Below are 17,587 nucleotides of genomic sequence, written 5' to 3'. Positions count from 1 at the left end.
ATGAATCTAGTACTGAAAGCATAAGCTACAACTAGCTAGAACTGCAGTGCATAAAGTGTGGTGAGTAGTTGACTCAAGTAGAGAGAAAGACAATGGGCCTACTTGAACAGTTATGAACAAATTACTTTATAAAAAAATTAAGGAAAAGCAGCAGAAAGAGATAGCGAGAGAGATAGAGATGGCTATATTTCATTGTATTTTTTTCTTTTTAGTTTACGTCTCACTTACAGTACTTCGCTAATGCAGCTAATTTAGCCTAGTCAACAAACTCTCAAACAGAGAGGAATGCTATTTATGTTAGCTAGCTGGCTAAGGCTATCCCATACTGCAACTCTTCCAAGTCAAGGTAAGCTTTCGGTTTTAATAATTTATTGCCAGGTGTAACTGCTAAACTGCTTGCTGTACTGCGTGATTGTACACATTGGACGTGTTAGTTGTAGTTTGTTGACTACCGGTATAACGTTAATATGGTGAGAACGATGTAGGCTGTGTAGACGTTAGCGGTTATGATATGAAGGTTTGGCTTTTGAGAGGTTTTTACACCTGGTCATAGACAGCTGTTGTGTTGTGCACTGATGTCCACAAGCAAAGGGAAAAGGTGATGAGGAGAGCGCATAGATACGAGTAGGAATTATACAACGAGCAAAGTGACGATGCTGTATGTGGCTGCTATGAAAGTGAACTGTGTGTGCCGGTGATCAAGGGTGTAGTCATTCCACCAATTCTGTTGCAAAACGTTTCTTAAATGGAAGGAAATGGAAGGAAACAGGGAGGGACCTATCTGAATTTGTCCAATAATAGAAACTCTTGTTTTAGTTGCAAAACGGAACTGAAACTGTTTGGACTAATGATTACAACCCAGATCAAATGCAGGCAAGATTGTGCAAGGCGGTATTGAATGTGTCACTGTCTGTCACCTTGATTACTCCAATTTGTCTCTCAAACCTGTGCAACTACATTATAAACGTTCATTTGCAGGCTAGGTTGTAGCAACCTCATGCTGGGTATAGGGCAAATTCAAGTATCATGTAGTAGTCTTAACCTATCGATGTTACATTGAGCTGGGTGAATGGAATATGAATGACAATCATCCAATATGCTGTAATAGAAAAAAGGCCATGCTCGTGAAAAAAATAACATCCTCAATCTTAAACGGCACCGACCACCACTGCTGGAGAGGAAATTCTAGAAAACACTACAACAATAACCTTCTCAGACCAGGACACAAAGCTTTGTTCCAACTTACATTCATAGACGTGGACGTTTTTTTATTGAGGTGGACTTGGTCACCTCAAAACAAAGAATTGATGAGGGACATCCTGAAGTGAAAACCCTCCATCCCCCTAGCCCACATGGCTGGGCTGCCTCCTCCATGCTACTCTGTCCACTGTGCCTAAGCTATGCATGAGAGCGGTGGAGTACTGAACTCACCCCTCATGCCGCTGCCCTCCTTGTGAAATGTTCTGCTGCGGTGCAAGCCTCCTCCACAGCAACCTCCTCCTCCTAGACCTGCGTCCTCCAGGTGCTCGCTGCCGCCGCTGCCTGACGACGCTACGCTGCTTTGGGGGGAGAGGGGTGCGTGGTGGGGGTCGGTGGGGGCCAGCCCCAGCCCTCCTCCTCCCCGGGGCCCGCGCAGGTCCTCCTGGGAGAGCCAGCCGTGACCCAAACCCAGGCCCAAGGAGGAGGAACCGGCCAAGGAGCCCTCACTCATCGGGGGGGTGAGGGACACCGAACGCTTCAGGGGACTGTGCTGCCCGCCGCCACCGCCAGACAGGACTGCAAGACACACACAAGAGACAGGGGGGGGGTTGGGTGGGGGAGGCCCAGACAGTTAGAAAGGGGCTCAGTTCTGCTGTCTGTCTACTAGGATAATACTATGATAACACACTGTGTTAGCTAGAGAGCTAGTAGGGACATATGGGACACAGGCATGGTGAGGCCCAGACCAGACCAGAGTCTTAGCCCCCAGCTCAACTTTACTACTGTAACAAATTTACTGATGATTATAATGTCCATTCACAACACACTGTTCTCCCAGAGGGAAGTAGGCTAGCAGTGATGGGGCTCTAGTGAGAGGAAAAAGCATGCTGCATGCTCAAGGTTGTGTGGTTAAGGGGGCTAGCTACTGCGGGTGGGGTGGTGGTGGTGCACAACCCCGCGTCAAGTCGACACAGCCTGCTTGTGTTCAAACTGTCGTTCAACTTCTAACTCCTGCTTCATCAACACTTCTGTCATTAAGACGGAGGCCTTATGGAATCCCTATCGTTTAAAACATCAACTTTACCTCCTAAAAACTGATCCTTTGTGGAAATGCATGGCAAGGGAGGCCGCTGGGCACAGTTGGGTCACAGAAAACACAACTTCTCCTATTTATTTTATTTGTCGGAAAAACAAGTGAGCAAGAGAGAGGGGGAGAGACGGAGACATTTTCCCCTCCTTTTACACCTACACAACAGGTAAGCCTTTCTTTGGACCCCCGCAAAACCTTGTATGCGTCACGGAACGTTCCAGAAGTAGCTGGAGTAGGACAATTCCACAGTAATGGAATTACGCTCAGATTCCGATTTTCAGATTCAAAGGACTACTTCGACACAGAACATTTCACAAAAACACATATACTGGAAGAACTGTGCAGATGTAAAGTTTGGTAACAGAATTACAGTAAAATCTCCCTCAGTTTTTTTATGCAACCACGTTTTCCTACATTTCTGTTAAATATCTGCTCCAAATTAAGATTCAAAGATGTCTGCAGAAAGAATGGGGTGTCAACTATGACATGAGGGAAGTAGGCTAGTAGTGATGGGCTCTAGTGAGAGGAAAACGCATGCTGCATGCAAGGTTGAAAACATGTATTTTGGATATTGAACTACAGTTGCTGAAGTGGATTTACTTCCGGCACTGATCTGTACTGTACAGAAATGCATAATTATGGATATGAATATAATTATCTTCATGGTGATGTATCCTGAATATGTACACACGTATAAATATGCAATATCCTTCTTTTGCATATTTGGGTACTATTCTATACACTGGCTATTATGGTAATGAGCACCGCCCCCAAACAAGACCACATTTGGTTGGTCCGGACCAGACCAAAATCTGAAACAATCATAATAGACCCGTTTCGTTTTTCATTCATTTTTTACAAATGAATTTTTGTTCCACTTTGACATGAGTATTTTGTGTAGATCATTGACAACAAATGACAATTAAATCAATTTCAGATAGAAATATGTAACAACAAATTGTAGAATAAGCCAAAAATATAGACTTTTCGCTTTCATTTAACATACTCCTGTGAACTTCACATGTTGGTGCTCATGGTTCCATTTAGATGGAAATGCCCAGTCGACGGAGAGGGCACGCTGGCTTAGTAGGCCAAAACAATAAGATGTACAGGAGAGGGCTTTATGTGCCCACTGCTCAGCCGGTGTCTGTGTGCTCGCGTGTCTGTGCCGCCTGTCAGTCTCTTTCTCCCCCTATATGTGGCACCACTAACTGTGTTGGCCTGGCTATGTATAGGACTTCACGGGCTGGTTTAAAATAGGTGGCCAGCTAACATTACAAGTTCCAGTACCTAAATATTAGCCATTTTCCTTAAATACAGACTCTCCACAAAGGCTACCTTACATGGGTAAGGGATGGGACGTGGTGCCTGGGGGGAGCAGCTCGATGGTGGGTGTTGTGCAATCAAGAGTGGTGCCACGTCACAGTGTATTACGACATGACAAAAATAAGTATGGTTGAAAGGAAGTGAGGTAGTTTGAGACTTTAAAAAGGTCCCCACCACGAAATAGGAGAATCTGCCAATCATAGAGTACTACGGTCCAGTCATAGAAATAGAGAATGATAATTCTATGGGTCAAGTCTCCATATTAGGGACTTTAACAATGCAATATTTCTATACACAATTTCCTTTTCGCCATGATCAACAATTCCTTTGTTTATCAACTATATTGAACAATAAAATCTAATTCCTAAACACTTCCTGAGTAGCCTATAACAGCCCTATGACCTAACCAGTTGAAATGATTGAATATACAATCAAGAGAGAATTACTTAATTTGGGCATAAGATGAAAAACGCTAGCTAGAGAATTTAGCCACTAAATCTCTTCTAACCTAACCACCATAATAAACTGCCCTGGCTGACAGTCAATTCATTTGAAGATTACTAGGGCCACACTCAGTAAGCAAACATTGAGGGACATTGCAGATAGAAATGTCACGAATAGAGCTGACATGATTCCTTATTCTACATATCAGAGGCATGTTTGTTCTACATAACATATCTCTATCTGAACGTTCCACAAAGTTGTGCCCTGCTGAACGCAACCCCAGTTCAAACAGATTCAAACAGAATCCTGGCTGATTGGCTGGCTAAAAGCCCATTTATGCTTGATTCTGAAAATGTGGTCAGAGGCTCCGTATGGACGGTGTGACGCAATTTCGGAGCCTCTGGAGGCACGCAGAGGCCAAATTGAACTCCGTACCGCATCGCCGTGCGCCTCCCAAATTTTGCAACATGATTGGTTGACGGTAGATGGGGGCGGAAGGTCCTGTATAAACACAAACTCACTTCCTTGACAACTTCCTTCACAACAGCTCTGCACTGCTCCGCGAAGCATGAATGCCCTGACTTCTGCAGAGGCCGTATCACCGTAAATTCAGCAACTTTAATCCCGTGGTGACCGACCATTGGCTAAAGGAGGGTAACTCTAGATTAGAGTTGTAAAATCGCTCCTTTGTGCGACGGACTGATGGACAAGCCCAGTCCCAAATAAAAAAAAAGAGGATCTTGCGCCGGGCCCAGACCTTTAAAATGTGTCCTTATTTATATCTCCAGCTGTCTCCTTCATCAGGAAAAAAGACCCTTGCATTCTTCAGATGGAAATATCCTGCTCTAACCACAGATATGTTGAATGTGAATAGCTTTGGAGTGTTGGGCCGTAGGGCCTACACACCCACCAACCACTCTAGACTTCCGCGCAGCGGATAGACATTTTCCTTCCATTTGTCAGATGTGGCTAGTGGCTGGCTGGCTTGGGTTTGTTTGGAGTTTACCTGTGTGACGGGCCTGACGGCATTGGTTGCGGCTAAACAGGGGTTCCCAAACTTTTTCACTCAGGCCCCCCTTCCAGCATTGGAGAGCCCCCCCCACCCCACACACGTCTATTTCTATGGGCACAAGCACTAATTTCCTGCAATTCTTTTTTGCCATGTCTTATGTGCGCTCATGTGATGTTTGATTGACTCAAACATTACAACAAAATCTATGGGCTAAAAAACATACAGTGAGGGAAAAAAGTATTTGATCCCCTGCTGATTTTGTACGTTTGCCCACTGACAAAGACATGAACAGTCTATCATTTTAATGGTAGGTTTATTTGAACAGTGAGAGACAGAATAACAACAAATAAATCCAGAAAAACGCATGTCAAAAATGTTATACATTTATTTGCATTTTAATGAGGGAAATAAGTATTTGACCCCTCTGCAAAACATGACTTAGTACTTGGTGGCAAAACCCTTGTTGGCAATCACAGAGGACAGACGTTTCTTGTAGTTGGCCACCAGGTTTGCACACATCTCAGGAGGGATTTTGTTCCACTCCTCTTTGCAGATCTTCTTTGCAGATCTTTGCAGATCTTTCGAGGCTGACGTTTGGCAACTTGAACCTTCAGCTCCCTCCACAGATTTTCTATGGGATTAAGGTCTGGAGACTGGCTAGGCCACTCCAGGACCTTAATGTGCTTCTTCTTGAGCCACTCCTTTGTTGCCTTGGCCGTGTGTTTTGGGTCATTGTCATGCTGGAATACCCATCCACGACCCATTTTCAATGCCCTGGCTGAGGGAAGGAGGATCTCACCCAAGATTTGACGGTACATGGCCCCGTCCATCGTCCCTTTGATGCGGTGAAGTTGTCCTGTCCCCTTAGCAGAAAAACACCCCCAAAGCATAATGTTTACACCTCCATGTTTGACGGTGGGGATGGTGTTCTTGGGGTCATAGGCAGCATTCCTCCACCTCCAAACACAGCGAGTTGAGTTGATGCCAAAGAGCTCGATTTTGGTCTCATCTGACCACAACACTTTCACCCAGTTCTCCTCTGAATCATTCAGATGTTCATTGGCAAACTTCAGACGGGCCTGTATATGTGCTTTCTTGAGCAGGGGGACCTTGCGGGCGCTGCAGGATTTCAGTCCTTCACGGCGTAGTGTGTTACCAATTTTTTCTTGGTGACTATGGTCCCAGCTGCCTTGAGATCATTAACAAGATCCTCCGGTGTAGTTCTGGGCTGATTCCTCACCGTTCTCATGATCATTGCAACTCCACGAGGTGAGATCTTGCATGGAGTCCCAGGCCGAGGGAGATTGACACTTCTTTCGTGTTTCTTCCATTTGTGAATAATCGCACCAACTGTTGTCACCTTCTCACCAAGCTGCTTGGCGATGGTCTTGTAGCCCATTCCAGCCTTGTGTAGGTCTACAATCTTGTCCCTGACATCCTTGGAGAGATCTTTGGTCTAGGCCATGATGGAGAGTTTGGAATCTGATTGATTGATTGCTTCTGTGGACAGGTGTCTTTTATACAGGTAACAAGCTGAGATTAGGAGCACTCCCTTTAAGAGTGTAAAATCAGCTCGTTACCTGTATAAAAGACACCTGGGAGCCAGAAATCTTTCTGATTGAGAGGGGGTCAAATACTTATTTCCCTCATTAAAATGCAAATCAATTTATAACATTTCTGACATGCGTTTTTCTGGATTTTTTGGTTGTTATTCTGTCTCTCACTGTTCAAATAAACCTACCATTAAAATTATAGACTGATCACTTCTTTGTCAGTGGGCAAACGTACAAAATCAGCAGGGGATCAAATACTTTTTTCCCTCACTGTAGCTAAAAAACGTTAGCTGACAAAGGCTAGTTGATCTGGACATTCCTAAAAAGTTATAAATAGCTCTCTAAGGTCTGCAATGACTGACATGACAAGAGGAAAACTGTGTGTGTGTGTGTGGGAGGGGTTCGTCTAGACTCTTGAGACTTTGATGCCACTTTATTTGAAAAGGTTACTAACACAACTAAAGAGGTGTAAATTGTCATTGTAAACTATAATTTCAGAGATTCCTGAGGCGAGTCAAGTCTGTTTGATAAAGACCATAATCTCATCAGTAGCAATCAGAAACCCTGATTAAGCACACGCAAACTGCTAAGAGTGAGTCTTCCAATCCAAAACAACCACAAGAAGTGGAGGAGGCCACGTCTCAACACGGTTTCTTTCCTTTCCTTTCCTTGTCTCCTTTAAATTCACCACAACTGATGGTGAAAGGCCTGGGTAGATCTTCAAACCTAACCTAACTCTTTGCGGGCCTAGGCCAGGTTACTACTGTGACACCCTGAGCGGGGTCGACAACAACCAGATGTATTCAGTGTTCAGGGATACATTACCTTCAACCTAGCTTCCTTTTCCCCTGAAAACCGGATGTGGGGACTCCGCTCAGGTGTTTATTTTATGCCCATTTTATGTTAGGTTACTACTGTGACAACATTGGGACAAATGTTGATGTAAACAGGGCTTTATGAATCAAATGTGATTGATTGATTGGACTCCTTTCAGATCAGTGCTGCCCCAGATAGAAAGTAAACCAGTAGAGGAAAGGAGGACAGCAAGCCATGTCAGACTATTTGGACTTCGCTATAAAAAGCAGGAAGTCGAAAAAGAAGAGCCACTCACTGGTGTTGCTGCTGCCGCCCGTGCCCACCGTGTTGATGCTCCCGGGTACCGACGAGGACGGGTAGAGAGCCAGGTGCCCACCATTCTCACACCCTCCCTGCCCCTGCCATCCGCTGCCCAACCCAGAGTCCCTCGACCCCTGCCAGCCGTTGAGCCGATCGTCTGAACCGTAGCGCTGGTGGTGATACAGGTGACTCAGGTGGCCCCCAGAAGATCCCAAACTGGAACCCGACGAGGAGAGCGTCGAGGGGGGCGTCTGGTGGTGCGAGGCCGGGGAGGGGGGCGGCCGTTCCAACGAGTCGCCCCGGGCGGCGGCGCGCTCCTCCAGGTGATTGAGCCAGAGGGCGAGAGCGGCGCGGTCGTCCAGCGAGGTGGCCGGGTGGATGAGGGCGTAGGAGAGGAGCTGACGCGACTCTTCCAGATGGCGGCCGTGCTCGATGGTGTGTGCCAGGATGCGGGGGAGGAGGCGCATGTACTCGCCCTTGGCTTCGACGTTGCCCGGCTTGAGCAGGGGCAGGTGGGTGAGGACCAGGGAGATGACGCGCTCCTTGGGCTCGCCCTGCCACTGGCTGATCATCACTGGGGGAGGAAGAGAGAGAGGGAAGGGAGAGAAAAATAGAGGAACGGTTAGTGCAGCAATCCGCAGTACAACTTAACAGTGGCTTATTCAGAATGGTGTGACTTTTTGAATTTTACAGATTGCAATGTTCAGTGTTTTCAATTAGCGCCGGCTGTCGCCTATACAGCCGGGTACTTTTTCCACAATTCCCAAGTCAGAAAACAAGTCTGCCGAGCCCTCTTCCGCTAGAATGAACGATATGCATCTTCTAGTGATCTACTGATAGGACAGGCACCTGTCAGTCACAAAGTGAGCGACGACAAGGAAACACTGCTGGCTTGACAGTCCTGCCTCCCGGTACCTGTGTGTGTGTGTGTGTGTGTGTGTGTGTGTGTGTGTGTGTGTGTGTGTGTGGTGTACCCTGGTTGCAGTCAAATTTATTTAAAACGGTGGGAGAGAGCGTGATGCTCCTTCATAGTCTATGTGAGTCAATTTGCACTTCCCATATAATGTGGTAACAATGAGTCGAAATTCACATAGCCTATTGTTTTCTGGCACATTCATTTATTCTCTATCATTTGCAGTCACGAAGTGGCTTAATGTGATTTGATTGACCAACAGCAAGTTTGACTAGTTTATAAATGGTGTCGAACTGACTGAATAAAGTTGATCTCATATTTCCTTGCCATTCATAAATCATACAACGTAGTTATACAGTCATTGGCCAGTTCATGAAAATGGATTGCTCCTACAGACAGCTGGCCGTTGCTTGCTATTTAAAGCAGGCAGAGGCATTCAGTTACTGTTCAATTGGACGTTAAAATGGGCAAAATGAGTGACCTAAGCGACTTTGAGCGTGGTATGATTGTTGGTGCCAGGCGCGCCGGATCCAGATTGTCACGCACGACAGTGTCTAGAGTTTACAGAGAATGGTGCGACAAACAAAAAACATCCAGTCAGCGGCAGTCCTTTCGGTGAAAACAGCTCGTTGATGAGAGAGGTTGAAGGAGAATGGCAAGAATCATGCAACCTAACAGGCGGGCCACAAACAGACAAATAACGGCGCAGTACAACAGTGGTGTGCAGAACGGCATCTCGGAACGCACAACTCATCGATCCTTGTCACGGATTGGCTGCTGCAGAAGACGACCACACCGGGGGTTCCACTCCTATCAGCTAAAAACAAGAAGAAGCAGCTCCAGTGGGCACGTGATCACCAACACTGGACAATTGAGGAGTGGAAAAACATTGCCTGGAACATGACAGCGAGCTCAGTTTACTTGAGTGGCCTGCGCAGTCCCCAGACCTCATCCCAATAGAGCATCTTTGGGATGAGATGGAACGGGACGTTCGCAGCATGATGTACAGCCGTCCAATCTGCAGCAACTGTGTGATGCCATCGCGTCAGCATGGTCCAACATCCCTGTGGAACGTTTCAGACACCTTGTAGAATGCCCAGAAGAATTCAGGCTGTTCTGGAGGCAAAGGGGGATCCGACCCGGTACTAGATGGGTGTACCTAATAAACTAGCCGGTGAGTGTATGTCCATGGTGTCGCATCGGGACAAGTAAACTAAAGATTGTTTTGTACTTTCGATATGAAGTCCATCAGGACTTGTCAGACAGTGATGTTAAAGTGAGTGACTCGTCAGTAGCCGACCGAATCGCATCCGTATGAGAGCCGTTCATTTGGCTCCCTAATTTGCATAAGTGTATGCTTTTTGGCGATTATCTGCAAATAAATTATGAAAACATTCGATGAAGATGGTGAATCCTCCTCACTGCAGAAACAATAGGTAGGCTAGTGGAATGATAGCCCCAATCTGGTCCAAAATATGATACAAAGGAAAACAGATTAAATTGTTTTAAGGCCAGGCACCACACCCTCATAGGGTAATTTTTTTCCCTTAATCATATCATAATCAACTTTTACAAGTTGAATGTAAACACAAATATAATACTTTTCTGTATTAAAAATGTGGTGAAATATGTTATTAGAATATGCAAATTAGGTGACATGTCCTTAAATATGTGCATATTTACATATCGCACAAATACATTTTTCTGGACACTGAAGTCAACAAAATGGAACAAAAATATTTAGGCTAAGACACTCCAGGAACGGACTTGTCCACAGCAGATTGTGGATAAGTACTTTAAAAATGTTTATATCTGTAAAATACTAACGATATGTACTTTAAAAAAATATATCCATAGAAAATGTTATCTAGAATAAAAGATTTACAACATATCATCAATTCCCTTTGGGCAAGCCACGAGAATATACAGTATCTACATGAAATGAATGGTAGCCTAGTAGTCAGACCTAACTTGATGGATTAGGTCGGGATGGAGATCTGAAACAAGCTCGTATAGGCCTAGTTCAGTAGTTTCAGATTCCAAATAGCTTACAGTAAACTAGACTACTACATTGCATCAAGTTATTGAATTATTTAGAATTTTCTCCCCAAACAAAATTAAGAAGCCAGTTTACATTTTCACTAGACTATCCAAATAAAGACACCTATTAATTAGAATAATCATTACCCCTAAATTTTACCTACAAAAATGTGAAAGTGTCATTGAGAAGACCTCAATATTATTTAGGATCAAACACAAGACTTTTCTGTTGGCTTACTTGGCTACATTGTTTGATATAATTTAAGACTAGGTTTTAGGAAATGGCAGTATTTTTCTTGTTTAGTAGTCTAAATTCAGTGTACTTGTCTTTAACTGCCATTTCCTGAAAGTCAGACTCTTCCTACATGCCAACTACACTGAACAAAAATATAAACGCAACATACAATAATTTCAAAGATTTTACTGAGTTACAGTTCATATAAGGAAATCAGTCAATTTAAATAAATAAATTGGGCCCTAATCTATGGATTTCACATGACTGGGAATACAGATACTGTATTCATCTGTTGGTCACAGATACCTTAAAAAGGTAGGGGTGTGGATCAGAAAACCAGTCAGTATCTGGTGTGACCACCATTTGCCTCATGCAGTACGACACATCTCCTTCGCAAGAGCTGATCAGGTTGTTGATTGTGGCCTGATGTTCCACTCCTCTTCAATGGCTGTGCGAAGTTGCTGGATATTGGCGGGAACTGGAAAATGCTGTCATACACGTCGATCTAGAGCATCCCAAACATGCTCAATGGGTGACATGTCTGGTGAGTATGCAGGTCATGGAAGAACTGGGACATTTTCAGCTTCCTGGAATTGTGTACAGATCATGGGGCAGTGCATTATCATGCTGAAACATGAGGTGATGGCTGCGGATAAATGGCACGACAAACGGTATCTCTGTGCATTCAAATTGCCATTGATAAAATGCAATTGTGTTCGTAGCTTATGACTGCCCATACCAGAACCCCACCGCCACCATGGGACACTCTGTTCACAACAGCAAACTGCTCGCTCACACGACGCCATACACGTGGTCTGCGGTTGTGTGGCCGGTTGGACGTACTGCCAAATTCTCTAAAACAACGCTGGAGGCAGCTTATGGTAGAGAAATTAACATTACATTCTCTGGCAACAGCTCTGGTGGACATTCCTGCAGTCAGCATGCCAATTGCATGCTCCCTCAAAACTTCAGACATCTGTGGCATTGTGTTGTGTGACAAAACTGCACATTTTAGAGTGGCCTTTTATTGTCCCCAGCACAAGGTGCATCTGTGTAATGATCATGCTGTTTAATCAGCTTCTTAATATGCCACACCTGTCAGGTGGATGGATTATCTTGTCAAAAGGAGAAATGCTCGCTAACAGGGATGTAAACAAATTTGTACATAACATTTGAGAGAAATAAGCTTTTTGTGCGTATAGAACATTTCAGGGATCTTTTATTTCAGCTCATGAAACATGGGACCAACACTTTACATGTTGCGTTTATATTTTTGTTCAGTGTCCAATGGAAAATGAATGTCAAACCGAATTGCACCAAATCGTTTCAAACAAAAACTTGTTGTTCCTGTATCGTATCGGAGGCCATGTATCTAGATACATATCAAATAGTATTGAAAGGGAAATATGCACATCCATACTAATCAGTGATATCAAATTATTTTAAAGAATTCCAACAGGGGTACTATATCTACAATTCGAGACTGGGTGGGTCGTTTGCGTGTTCGCTCATTGAGCCCTAAGCAGTGAGGCATCTATACATATCCTGTGGGGTCGCGGAGCCTATTGTTGTCTCAGCAGCAGTGAGCACGGATGTCTCAGAAACATTGTGTCATTCCTATAAAGGTTGGGAAAGAGGCTATACATACTCCCGGGTCACGGCTGTGGGGCTCAGGCCTGACCGCCACTGAGAATAGAGGAAACGGTAACTGGGATGACCGCCACGGTGTGTGACCCTTTACGCCATTGGTCAAACATAACAGGCCTTTTTATTAAATTCCATTGTCCTCCAAGAAGAGCTGAATCTCCACTCTACTTCAGTTCGCTCCTCAATTCATGCACCTTGGTAGGAGAGCGAGGTATCGGCAGTGATCCCTTCCCTTCAAACAAATCAGGCCGACAGATGAAGGCTAATGTATTCCTCCTCTTAAATTGTGATAGACGACGAGAGAAGTAGGTCACTAGAGTAATACTCCAGTATGCTTCGACGAGAGAAGTAGGTCACTAGAGTAATACTCCAGTATGCTTCGACGAGAGAAGTAGGTCACTAGAGTAATACTCCAGTATGCTTCGACGAGAGAAGTAGGTCACTAGAGTAATACTCCAGTATGCTTCGACGAGAGAAGTAGGTCAATAGAGTAATACTCCAGTATGCTTCGACGAGAGAAGTAGGTCACTAGAGTAATACTCCAGTATGCTTGGCCACTGAGACAAAGGTTGTGTCCCAAATGGGACTCTGTTCCCTATATAGTGGGGCGGAAGGTAGCCTAGAGGTTAAGGTCGCTGGTTTGAATCCCCGAGCCGACTGGGTGAAAAATCTGTTGATGTGCCCATGAGCAAGGCACTTAACCCTAATTGCTCATTTTTGTAAAAAATGTTTTACTTTTGGCTCTGTGGCCTCCTATGATTAAGTGTCCCCTTCGGGAGCTATGGACTTCCTTCCACTGCCATTTTTACCGGCCGGGCCGTCAAAGGGCTCCAGACTGACAGCAAAAGAGAGAGAGGGGGGAGGAGAGAGAGACAGAAAGACAGACAGACAAGAGATCGCAGGAGAAAGAAGGAGCGAGGAGATAGCAGGAGGAAGAGAAGGGAAGGATAGGAGGAAGAGAGAGGGAGATGGTGAGGGAGAGAAAAAGACCGGAAGGGAGAGGGTGTGCGAGAGAAGAAGAGAGCGACAGAAGAGCAGGAAAGAGAGAGTGAGCGGAGATCCTTCATTCAGACAGAGGAATCGCCACTCCTTCCCTCTAAAGACCGGGGCCCGTATCCACAAAGCATCTCAGAGTAGGAGTGCTGATCTAGGATGTCCATATAATCTTAATCATTATGATCTAAAAAGGCAAAACTGATCCTAGATTAGCACTTGTACTCTCAGACGCTTTCTGTATGCTGCCACATCCATGCCCAGAGACACTCCAAACTGAGGCTACACTGCTTGCTTCAGGACCAAGTGAAGATGATAGGGATGTTTTAAATAGAGACCATCTAGTATCTACAGGTGTCAACAAAAGGGCAGGGGCCTTGGCAATAGTCAGGGAACAACAAGCTCTCTGAATGAAAAGATGACAAAGCATATGGCCTATTGTCTCATATAGCTGAATGTCTCATTTTAGCTGAAAGTACCGAGCTGTCTGTTTAAACAACTAGCACACAGCTCGGACACCCATGCATACCCCACAAGACATGCCACCAGAGGTCTCTTCACAATCCAAGTCCAGAACAGACTATGGGAGGCGCACAGTACTACATAGAGCCAGGACTAGTCACGGCCGTGTATATCCCCCCTCAAGCCGATACCACGACGGCCCTCAAAGAACTTCACTGGACCTTATGCAAACTGGAAACCACATATCCTGAGGCTACATTTATTGTAGCCTGGGATTTTAACAAAGCAAATTTGAGGACTAGGCTGCCGAAGTTCTATCTATCAACATGACCAATCGGAATCCACACTTCAAGATTGTTTTGATCACGCGGACTGGTATATGTTCCAGGTAGTTTCCGAAAATAATTTTGACATATACACTGAAACAGTGACTGAGTTTATCAGGAAGTGTATAGGAGATGTTGTGCCCACTGTGACTATTAAAACCTACCTAACCAGAAACCGTGGATAGACGGCAGCATTCACCACCACATTCAACCATGGCAAGGTGACTGGGAATATGGCAGAATACAAACAGTGTAGCTACTCACTCCGCAAGGCAATTAAACTGGCAAAACATCAGTATAGAGACAAAGTGGAGTCGCAATTCAACGGCTCAGACACGAGACGTATGTGGCAGGGTCTACAGACAATCACGGACTAGAAAAAGAAAACCAGCCACGTCGCCGACACCGACGTCTCGCTTCCAGACAAGCTAAACACCTTCTTCGCCCGCTTTGAGGATAACACAGTGCCACTGACGAGGCCCACTACCAAGGACTGTGGCCTCTCCTTCTCCATGGCCGACGTGATTAAGACATTTAAGCATGTTAACCCCCGCAAGGCTGCCGGCCCAGACGGCATCCCAAGCTGCGTCCTCAGAGCATGTGCAGACCAGCTGGCTGGTGTGTTCATGGACATATTCAATCTCTCCCTTTCCCAGTCTGCTGTTCCCACATGCTTCAAGAGGGCCACCATTGTTACTGTACCCAAGAAAGCAAAGGTAACTGAACTAAATGACTATCGCTCTGTAGCACTCACCTCTGTCATCGTGAAGTGCTTTGAGAGACTAGTCAAGGATAATATCACCTCTACCTTACCTGTCACCCTAGACCCACTTCAATTTGCTTACCACCCCAATAGATCCACAGACGATGCAATTGCCATCACACTGCACACGCCCTATCCCATCTGGACAAGAGGAATACCTATGTAAGAATGCTGTTCATTGACTATAGCTCAGCATTCAACACCATAGTACCCTCCAAGCTCATCATTAAGCTCGAGGCCCTGGGTCTGAACCCCGCCCTGTGCAACTGGGTCCTGGACTTCCTGACAGGCCGCCCCCAGGTGGTGAAGGTAGGAAACAACATCTCCACATCGCTGATCCTCAACACTAGGGCCCCACAAGGGTGCGTGCTCAGCCCCCTCCTGTACTCCCTGTTCACCCATGACTGCGTGGCCAAGCACGCCTCCAACTCAATCATCAAGTTTGCAGACAACGCAACAGTAGTAGGCTTGATTACCAACAATGACAAGACCGCCTACAGGGAGGAGGTGAGGGCTCTGGGAGTGTGGTGCCAGGAAAAAAACCTCTCACTCAACATCAACAAAACAAAGGAGATGATCGTAGACTTCAGGAAACAGCAGAGGGTGCACCCCCCTATCCACATCGATGGGACCACAGCGGAGAAGGTGGAAAGCTTCAAGTTCCCTGGCGTACACATCACGACAAACTGAAATGGTCCACCCACGCAGACAGTGTGGTGAAGAAGGCGCAACAGAGCCTCTTCAACCTCAGGAGGCTGAAGAAATGTGGCTTATCACCTAAAACCCTCAAACTTTAACAGATGCACAATTGAGAGCATCCTGTCGGGTTGTATCACCACCTGGTACGGCAACTGCACCGCCCACAACCGCAGGGCTCTCCAGAGGGTGGTGCAGTCTGTCGAACGCATTACCGGCGGCAAACTACCCGCCCTCCAAGACACATACAGCACCCGATGTCACAGGAAGGCCAAAAAGATCATCAAGGACATCAACCACCCGAGCCACTGCCTGTTCATCCCGCTATCATCCAGAAGGCGAGGTCAGTACAGGTGCATCAAAGCTGGGACCGAGAGAATGAAAAACAGCTTCTATCTCAAGGCCAGACTGTTAAATAGCCATCACTAGCACATTAGAGGCTGATGCTGCCTATTGAAATCACTGGCCACTTCAAGATATGGAACACTAGTCACTTTAATAATGTTTACATATCTTGCACTACTCATCTCAAATGTATATACTGCATTCTATTCTATAATATTCTACTGTATCTTAGTCCATGCCGCTCTGTCATTGCTTGTCCATATATGTATATATTCTTAAATCCCATTCCTTACTTTTTTGTGTGTATTGGGTATATGTTGTGAAATTGATAGATATTACGGCACTGTCGGAGCTAGAAGCACAAGCATTTCGCTACACCCGCTATAACATCTGCTAAACACGTGTATGTGACAAATACAATTTGATTTGACTACATGGAACTCTATTCCACATCAGGTAACTGATAAAAGCAGTAGAATCCGATTTTAAAAAACAGATAAAAATATCCCTCATGGAACAGCGGGGACTGTGAAGAGACATGCACAGGTACAGACACCCATACGCACACGGGCGCTAGCACACGCACGCTACACACATGTATATTGTAATATTGATGTATGGTGGCATCATACATTTTGTGTTGTAGATATGTAGTGGTGTAACAATGTTATATGACATAGTGTTTTGTATTTTGTTTTATGTGTAGTGTAGCAGCTAATGGGGATCCTTAATAAATACAGATATAGTAGTACCCGCCCCAGAGCCGTGCCTACTGCCTATGGCTCTGGGCTAAAGGCCCAGTTTATCCTCATGACCCCCAGTAACACCTTCCTCCTAAATTTAGAGCCCTCCATTTGACTTGGACTGAGGCCTGCTCTCTCTCCCTCTCTCTTGCTTTCACTATTCACCCCGCTCTCCTATGGCTGTCCTACTGTCTACAATGCTGCTCCACACACTCGTTTCTTCCCTCGACTCCCTTTAGCCTGCTTTTCACTCTCTCCTCCTTCTCACCCCTTCCCTCCCTCCCTCCCTCTCAGGGGTCAGCTGTGCAGGGGAGCAGCAGGCAGCTTATACAATAGCCTACTCATCTTTGGGACTCTCACTTCCTCCTTCCCTGTTCCTCTCGCCTCCCTCCCCCTGCTCGCCCCCATTCACGTCCTCCCTACTTTCACATATAGATGACGGCCAAAAACAGTTGGAGGTGGCAAGTCTTCCGCCCTCTGTCTCCGAGTGTCAGTGCCATTCATCCATTCCTTGTCTAGCCGGGAGGGAGAGCGACGTTGATCACGTTTTATTAACATGGGATTATGTTCAGTGCTTTTTGAAAGGGTATCCATTCACCTTGTGCTGTGAAAGACACACCAACAACCTAGAATGCAAAAGTTGTGAAAGCGCGCACGCACACACACACAGGCCACGCACAACT

The 17,587-nt window shown here is 45.6% G+C and overlaps 1 protein-coding gene across 2 annotated transcripts in view; it reads right to left on the bottom strand.

Annotated features, from left to right (window-relative positions):
* samd4a (sterile alpha motif domain containing 4A) overlaps window positions 1-17,587 on the bottom strand; it is a 104,822-nt gene that overhangs the window by 29,867 nt on the left and 57,368 nt on the right. The window contains exons 3-4 of one of the 2 annotated variants that reach the window (XM_041848314.2): window positions 7,737-8,315; window positions 1,432-1,776 (exon numbers count right to left, since the gene is read on the bottom strand). In XM_041848314.2, coding sequence (XP_041704248.1) covers window positions 1,432-1,776; window positions 7,737-8,315 — 924 coding nt within the window. The remainder of the gene's footprint in view (window positions 1-1,431; window positions 1,777-7,736; window positions 8,316-17,587) is intronic. The other variant, XM_041848315.2, reaches the window with a different exon arrangement.

This window comes from Coregonus clupeaformis, chromosome 34 (assembly GCF_020615455.1).
Source record: "Coregonus clupeaformis isolate EN_2021a chromosome 34, ASM2061545v1, whole genome shotgun sequence".
NCBI lineage: Eukaryota > Metazoa > Chordata > Actinopteri > Salmoniformes > Salmonidae > Coregonus > Coregonus clupeaformis.
This window is presented reverse-complemented; position numbering and strand designations above follow the sequence as displayed.